Here is a 9,024-nt window from a genome sequence, read left to right on the forward strand (position 1 = left end):
AGCTGACTAATGTGCTGACGTCACCTCTTTCCAGTCGCAGCTTACATTTTGTTCCTGACTGCCTCAAAGCATGCAGGACTTTGTTCAGGAATTCGCTGTCACATACAGGATGCTCTGAAACCTTTCTTCTCTGTGTTTTTTTTTTTTTTTTTTTTTTTTGGGGGGCCGGACTTTTTGCCCTTTTAAAACCTATGAAACCTTTTTTCCTTTTGTTTTTTTTTTTTTTTTTTTTTTATTTGAGGGGCCGGACTTGTTGCCCTTATAAACGCTGCCTGCAGGACCAACGGCTTCCTTAAAAGTCATTGGTTTCTCCCGAACAGCAAGTATCGCTTCGGCAAAGCACAAAATGCATTTTAGAAATTTTAACTACAGTTTTAGTTCTCTGATTGCCTGTGTGGCAGATAGCGATGTCTTCAATCAAGCAGAAACGCGGGTATGCCTTATCTTTTGTGTTCTATTTCTGTGGAAATACTGGAATATTGAAGTATGTAGGTGCTGTTTCAGATTGTTTAAAATACATGTGCCTTGATAGCTTTTTGACTTGTAAGAAAATTTCAGCTTGATGGTCTTGGGTCTTAGAAGTCTGGATAAGTATGCTCTGATAGGAATGACTAACTCTGGAAATAATTAGATATTAAGCTCTGTGTTTTTGACAATGATCAGAAGTTTACCTCCGGGCTTCCTTGACTGTCTGTATAGTGCATTCTTCACTTGCCATATGCATTTTCAGCAAATGTTTAGGTTATACTTTTGGTAGTAAGATCCACGTAATTTTTAGTACACTTCATACTTATGGGATTTTTTTCCGCTGGCACTGTAGTTAAGAGCTTAATGTTAAAACTATAGAAGTCCTCTCGGATTCATATTTAACTGATTAGGATTAATGTAATGTAAGTAATCCAGTCCTAATACAGTGAATTGTTGTCTGTTAAGACACCTTAAGGACAAAAATAACATTTTGTTTAGTGTTGCATTGCTCGCATGACGTTTATGACCTTTATAATCACACACATTTTAAAAGCTATATATATTGCACAAATCTTGCAGGTACTCTGAGTTTAAATGTTGACTGTAAACTTGGAAATGCAATTTAGTGTGGGTTTGGCTTTTCATGGTTGCGTGCAGCTCTCTCTGGAGTACAGGAGGCTAACAAGTGCAGGCTTTGTGTGCAGAGGGTCATGGTCTTGTTTCTTTGAAGGAGCCTGAGTGTGGCTCTGAAAGAAGCAGGACAGCTCTGATTTTAAAATACCTTTGAAATATAGTGGTTCTGTATACCGCTGTGGCGAGTTTGTGAAGCAGAGCTTTTCTGGAAGGATGAAGTAGTTGCTGCTGCCTTATGTAATCTTCATAGCTTTCTTCTACTAATTCAAAATGTAAAAAAAAAAAAAGGGCAATGTGATTTTACATACTTGTTTATTTTGGCTTTGTATTGAACTTCTAGTAAGCTTTTATGAAAATAAATGAAATCTGAATGCTTTATCTATCGCCATCACTGAAATAAGGCTTGTGACCGGTTACTGTGTTCTGAGTGTGAGCCTGAAACTCTTTGCAAGCTTCAGAACCTCCTGCTTCTTTCTCCTTGGGCTGGCGTCTTGAAATAAGAGTGGAAGCATTCTTCATATAAGTGATATGAAAAATAGCCAAGTCAGGTTGGCGTAGATGCCCTAGGAGCACGATCCCAAAGTGCAAAATGGAGGTAGCCAGCTGTTGGTAAAGATGCTTCAGTGTTTTCACGCGGATAGGACAGCAGAGTAACTCAGTTACAGACCTGTGAAGGTATGAGGTTTTGGTCCAGTTCCTACTCTTACCACACAGTCAAAACAAAGCGTTCAAAGGCCCTTCGGGAGATGTATGGTTAGTATTTAAGACTTTTTAGGAAAGATAGTGGGAGCCTTTTTGGAATTCAGTTCCAGAAATAGAAGAGGCTATTAAACTAGAGGTCAATATTAATATGTTCTTTTCCTAAATCAAAGTAGCAGCTATTAAAACAGGAGACATTTGTGAGCTTTATTATGGATGCTGAGTCACTGAAGAAAATTACATTTAGCTTGCAAATACACTTTTTTCATCTTTCTCTAATAAAACTGGTGCGTTGGTTTCCTTGAAAACTGCTCGCTTAGACAAGGGCATGCTTGGCAGACCTTTTTTCAAGGCCTTTGGATATTAGTTTTACAGGACAAGCATTTCTTTTCAGTATCTTACCAATACTACTATTTCTGTTATGTCACTAAATCAGAGTATCATGTCCAACACTTACTAATGATAGTACATTTTTTTTAATAAGGGAGAGAAAGGCTGCTGTGGAGAAAACAGGTGATAGATTAGAAAAATTATTTATAAAAAGAAGGAGAAGAAAACTAAATCTAAGCTGTTGTAAATCAATATTCAAGAGTTGCAGTACGCCCCTACTAGTAACTGCAATTTATTTCAATATTTCTTTAGAGAAAAGGTAGAGCATTGTATATTCACTTTCTTCTCTGGTCCTTTCTTTTCAGGCCAAATTTGAATCGCTGTTTAGAACATACGACAGAGATATCACCTTTCAGTATTTTAAGAGCTTCAAAAGAGTACGAATAAATTTCAGTAACCCTTTATCTGCAGCAGATGCTAGAATCCAGTTGCACAAGACAGAGTTCCTTGGAAAGGAAATAAAACTCTATTTTGCTCAGGTAAGTGTTTTTGTGATTATCCTTACAAGGAACTAAAGCATAACTTGTTTGTGATAAGCTTCCAGAGGTCTTCAGTCGTGCTCATGAATGCTGTTAATTTTTGCAGTTTGATTAGAGAATCGCAGGTTGTTCCAAAGCTGCAAGTATCTGGAGGCCATTGGGTATTTTGCGTTTGTTTCCCTCTGTATTGTTTTGATAACCTTGGGGAAAGGGAGTAGATGATAGTAATCAGCACAGTCAAAGATAGAGTTTAATGGGTGGGGGAAGCCAGGTGTGCTGTGCCAACAGTACACACATGCACCCAGATGCGCTCAAGTAGTATCTGAGGAACTCCAAGGCGCAGAGCCTTCAGGACTTGACCGACCTGTTGACTCTGTTCTCACTACAGCGAATCTTTTGTGTAGCAAACATTTGTACTTGGAGATCACCATCAGTGCAGCTCTGTAGCTGGCCAGCATCTGCTAATAGAGATGTGGAACTCTCAGGTTCTGATAATCTGGGTGCTTTTTGGTGGCTGCTGTGTATTATCCTCCATAAATTTAATGGGAAAATTAATCTATGTGTGTCTGTTTCAGATGTCCCTAGGGACAGTCCTGAAGGAGCAAGTTTATTTATATACCTTCTAGAATTCTCACCACTCTCACTTGTGGTAATGAGTTTCAACACCATTTGTCATTAGGCCTTAAAGCCCATATCCAGCTTCCTTCTACTGTAGTATTTTTAAGGACAGATATTTTCTGGTGAAATCCTTGTAAAACTCCATAATGAGGAGATGTGGATGTGCACCATTCATTGCATGTTTCATCAGAGTTTATGGATGTGGTGGCTTGTCTGTATTTTGTACACTGGGTCTTTCATATAGCTTTCTTCGATAGTATAGTTACATGCTGCCACCTTGAGTGCCTGTTACAGCATAACATCTATCCAAACCTTTAGATTCCTCGTGAATGATGGATTCCTTGATAATAGTGAAAGAGCTCTGGCTTTTGTGCTTTTTTCAGACTTTGCACATTGGAAGCTCACATTTGGCACCACCAAACCCAGACAAACAGTTTTTGATTTCACCTCCTGCTTCTCCGCCTGTTGATTGGAAGCAAGTAGAAGATGCTACTCCAGTCATTAACTATGACCTTTTATATGCTATCTCCAAGTTAGGACCAGGTAAGAAGGAATAGAAACACTAAAATTTTGGTTGAATAGAACACCTTTTAAACTTTCTGTATTTCTAGAACTTTTGAAATTAATTACTGCCAATTAAATCTGTAGTATCAGAAGTACTATTAGTAAATGGTAGTTTCTTACATACATAGTAATTTACAGGATCACTTGGAGGGCCCAGACCTCCGCAACATGATCTATTTTGTGATTTGTAGAAAGCGTGAACGTTGCTTCAAAAATATGTTTGCTTGTTCGTCAGAATTTTCAAGAAACAGCTTCCTAAAAATGAAGACACAATTGTTTACTTATGTACCTCTTGAAGGGATGGGAAAATCCTGTTTCAGACGAAGCAGATGAATCTGCATGTAGGTCTGTAAAACCATCCATCAAGAATACTGCTGACGTACTTAATGTTTTTATCAAAGATTTTATTTTCCCGAAATCAGGTTTTGAAACAGAAGTCCCGTAAGACTATGCTTGTCAGAATAAAAGTTGTCTTTGGTGAAACTCATGGACTGAATAAATAATATTACAGCTTACTGTTTTTTTTTTTTTAAATTCAGAGCTTGCTCCATGGGTGCTGCTTTCTTTACTACAAGCTTGCTTTTTAAGTTTAGCAATACTAAAAAGAAACCTGTAGGTCTTAAAATAAATAATTAAAGGCTTGCTAAGCAGTAAAAGTTGATTCTTTTTTCCCTGAAAGTTCTGTTATTGAGTTGCCCTGCGGTAAGCTCACTGGCATATCTGTGATTCCTTCTCCCATGAGATTTTTTTGTATGGGCCCTATAAAGCTCTGCCTCTTGGTCGTGATGTTCATTTGAACATCATTAATGACGTGGTACCAAGGAGCACGCAGAGGTTACTCTAACACAATGGCTTGTGTGTTTCTGAAGCACTGGAGGCAAAAGCCTTTTCCTCTATGGAACTACTCTTTGTGCCAGTTCCTCTTCATAGAGTTCTCGGGAAACAGAGCAGAGAACACTTCAGAGCCTTGGCACACTAAGATATGCACCTTACCACTGCTGTTAGCGCTTTTGAACAGCTGACGTGCGGATCACTGTAGTGGTCTTAATGGAGACTGTGCTCTCCACTGAGAGGCAATGAGTATAAAGTAACACAAGAAATTTAAGGGGAGCTGATCAGGGAAGCAGTGAAAAGAAATAGTTTTCTCTTATCAAAGGATCAAAGAATGCTTTGGATTGGAAGGGACCTTTAAATGTCACCTAGTCCAACCTCCCTTCAGTGAGCAGGGACATTGTCAACTAGATCATGTTGCTCAGAGCGCCATCCAACCTGACCTTGAATGTTTTCAGGAATGGTGCTTCTACCACCTTTATGCATAACCTGTTCTACTGTTTCACTACCCGTGCTGTAAAATATTTCTTCCTTCTATTTAGACTAAATCTAATGTAAGGTTAAAATTATTTAACATCTGGTTAGACTTAAAAGGAATTCTTTATATTATGGGGGAAAAAAAGATTTTAGATCAGTCAATAAAATTCATATCATAGCACTTCTACACAGTGGCTGTATTATATCGGAGTGTTTCACATTGTATGTGCATGAAGCCAGCTGTATAGCTCTGCTGCTCCACAGAATGCCCTAACAGTGTTAGAGCACCTCTACACAGGGTGGGAAGAACTGCAGCCATCGAGCTTTCTTAACGCTGAAAGCTTTTTGAGGGAAGACAGATCTTGTGGTTTTGCCATCATTCAGAAAAACAAAGTCTTTCTGAATGTGGTATGGTGGATAGATAATCTTGTGTGCTTTAAAAAGAAAAACCCACCAAGAAGAGTTATGACTGCTCATGTAGACCGCTTTCCTGGATGCCAAGGGAAATTTATGTAAACTTACTCTCAAGAGAGCAGCTGAGCTGTGTTGCTTTGAAAACAGAACCTAAATACTTCTGGATTGTAAATGTGACTGTTGGCAATGCACCTGCTAATGTGCTGTAGCATCAGGCTTTTGTGTATATGACTTACACATTTTTATTCATTAATTTTTTTTTAGTAAATTTTTTCATACCTTTCTACAGAATGGATCCTTTTTAACCAGTTTGGCTAATATTTTAACTTTCAGGAGAAAAGTATGAGCTCCATGCTGCAACTGACACTACTCCTAGTGTTGTCGTCCACGTATGTGAGAGTGACCAGGAAAACGATGTGGAAGAAGAAACAAAGAAACCGAAACCGAAAATTATTCAGACAAGAAGGCCAGATTATACTCCTACCCATTTAAGTTGAAGTGCTGTTGTTTTTCAAGGGGTTACAACTAGACATATGCAAGGGAAACATTTACTGTGGAAACCTCAAGTCACAGGTTTGTTGGCAACAGCAGCAGTTACAGTAGGAGAAATTCTAACATAAGTTTGCTCAGAAAAAAATACAGGAAGTTTCATCCTTATTTTTGATGCTGCAGGTTGATGGATGGCATGAGCATATTCCCAGATCACTGGGAGCAAAAGATAGGCAGAGAGAGAACATTTTGAGACATAACAGGACAAACTAGGTTTATTTTTTTGGGGGTACTCTAGGCTGTTCCATTATAAAGCAACTGGGGAAGCTTTCTTTGTTCTGACTCACATAAATCCTCAAACTAATAGGCTAGTAATTGTGTGGAGTACATAGCGATAACAGAGGTGGTTTTAAAGATTAAAGTACGGGAATTGTAAACCTTTTTCTTATAATAGATTTTGTGCATGTGTATTCTTGGTCTTCTAAAGTAACTTTGCATTATTTTCTATAGTTTCTCACATGTTTCTGGAAATCTGGGAAATTGTTTTGAGTATTTATTATCTCAGCGTCCCAGTCTTACTACTAGATGTGTATATACATATATATTTATATTTGTTTTTATTGGCACTCGTTTTCCAGCAGGTATACAGTTTCTTTAGCACCTTATTTTGGTGCTACGTAACTTGTGCTTTTAAAATTTTAACCTTTTAAATGCCTATATAGGGTTTTATCTGGCAAAGTAATGGAAAAATGTGCAATACAAAAGCTGTTTAAGTTGATTTTAAATTATTTAAGTTTAAATAATTTATATCTTCAATAACATTTGTTTGATAGTTTTAACTTTCTCATTTGGCAAAAAGAGTACTCTTAAATGTATAAATAAAGCTAATGTTGCATATTCACAACAATGTAATTTTTCAGTGAAAAAATGGTAACGGAGAGTTATGAACTCTACTCAGTATGTGAATCAGCATTGTTTTGAGCAAAGGTTTAACAGCACATAGTGTGTGGAACAGCGAAGAGAGATGGAGTGCCTTTTCCTCGTTCATTCCTGATGTGAACTGTTCTGCAAGCTGCACATTTGTTATCTTTTTCTACTGGCTTTGTATGTCCATAAATATAAACTTTCTTAGCTTTGCTTCCCAAATAAGCTGGTATTTAGAAATGCTTAATGCCAAGTAATGATGCATACTTAGGTAATGGGTGTATGTGGGAGAAGCTTTAGGGGTTTTTATATGTTAGTGTTTAAAGACAGTAGCTCATGACATACAAGTTTAGAGGAAGAAAGATGATAGAAGTGTATTTTATTACCTGTTTCTTAAAATGGAGATTCTCACTTTGAAATAGGTTTCCATATTTTTTTTAAAGAGATAGTAACTGATGTCTGTGGGAAAATATCACTCTCAACATGTTTTAAGAAATCAAAGCATGATTCTCTGTTGATTTGCTTTTGCTACAGTTGGTCTGAGAATCAGTTTTGTAGCTGGAGTGAATATAAAGAAATCCATTCTGTGCCATTTGAAGCAAACATTGACAGGTTCACACGTTGTTTTTTTAAATAAATAATACATATTTTAAGATATAAGGGGTATAACGAAGCCATTCCAAGCTATGGTGCAGGGTAAAGCACAGTGTTCTTGATGGCCTGTCATTATACTAAGCAAAATAGAAGTTGAGATCCTGTCACTGTAGAGAGCAGGAACGTATTGAACTTTAGTAATAGTTGCAGTTATGATCACTTTGATGGATAAGCCCTGTAAACTGAAACAAACACTGGTACTCGGTGTCTGAATTGGACCTAACTCAAGTGGCACCATCTCCCATGTTAACAGCGTTAAAAGCAGCTAATGCCACGTGTGGCTGGAGCTGTGGTTTATGGGCATGGGGGTCCGTAAGGTTATTTTGAGTTACTGAGGTGATCAGTCACCTGGGTACACGTACTGCTTATTAGCACATGAAATGAGTAAACTAAATGGAGAGAAACTTTGTAGGTTTGCCACAACTACCTTTAAGCCTTTCTAAGATGGTTTTTTTTCCATGTTTCTCAAATTATTGCTGGACTTGGTATTTAACTTCATTCAGTTAAAACTTGTCGGACCTGTTTTGCCCTTTTCGCTTCTTTCCATGATTACCAATCAAAGCATTAATTTTGCATTAGAAACCCAGGTAGTTGCTGTTCTGTCTCCTAGCAATCCTAAGCAAGCAGCGCTACCTTTCAATTAAAAAGATCGGAATATTAGATACCAGTATGGTTTTGTCATTTTAGTCACTGACATCTGTCTAATAAGGTGGGTACTAGAAATCATGGAGGTCTGGGGCTGGTTACAGTCAGTATGTTTCCCCTTCTGATGTGATTGTAAACAAAGGTTGTGAGACAGTAACTTGCCTGTGTTTCTGGTTGTATATCCTGGCTTGTGCCACCTTCTGTTATCATTACTACAGTGTTCTGCTTGCTTTTTCTGGGTTGTTTGTTCTTTTTTTTTTTTTTTGGATGTTCAAATGAATGCTTAGTTGGTATTTTTTACAGTTGTATAGTATGGGGCATATTTAAATTAAATTAAAATATTTTGTTGTCTTCTTGTAGATGTTGTGGTATTTGTGCATGAAACTAGTTGAAGATTTTGCGCCAAAATCTGAACTTTAAGCTTTCAAACACTTCCGATTTGAAAAATGTAAGAATATTGTCCCAAGCCACATCCTTACCAAACAGATTAATTTAATCAAAGAAAAGCTTCCCAGCTTTCTGCTTAAGAGACTTTAATGATCTCAAAGTATGAGAATCTACTAATGAATAAAATACAATCCAGAATATTCCAGTTAAAAACTGATTCTTCTGTGCCTGAAGTTGACGTGCTTCCTAATAAAGGTATCCACAGCTTACAGTTCTGTAATAATCCCTGTGTGTTCATAATATCCTTACCAGTTTTCTTCTACAACATGAATAACTATTTTTAAAGCTTTAG

At 37.4% G+C, this 9,024-nt stretch overlaps 1 protein-coding gene across 1 annotated transcript; it reads left to right on the forward strand.

Moving 5' to 3' along the window:
• The first annotated feature begins 320 nt into the window (after positions 1–320).
• On the forward strand, positions 321–7,463 carry RCAN1 (regulator of calcineurin 1). Its single transcript, XM_010131859.1, has 4 exons — positions 321–433; positions 2,496–2,669; positions 3,671–3,830; positions 5,907–7,463. The coding sequence occupies exons 1-4, from the start codon at positions 347–349 to the stop codon at positions 6,068–6,070; spliced, it is 585 nt and encodes a 194-aa protein (XP_010130161.1). The 5' UTR covers positions 321–346; the 3' UTR covers positions 6,071–7,463.
• Positions 7,464–9,024: the final 1,561 nt, after the last annotated feature.

The sequence above is a fragment of the Buceros rhinoceros genome, unplaced genomic scaffold, assembly GCF_000710305.1.
Source record: "Buceros rhinoceros silvestris isolate BGI_N320 unplaced genomic scaffold, ASM71030v1 scaffold2542, whole genome shotgun sequence".
In the NCBI taxonomy this organism is placed as follows: domain Eukaryota; kingdom Metazoa; phylum Chordata; class Aves; order Bucerotiformes; family Bucerotidae; genus Buceros; species Buceros rhinoceros.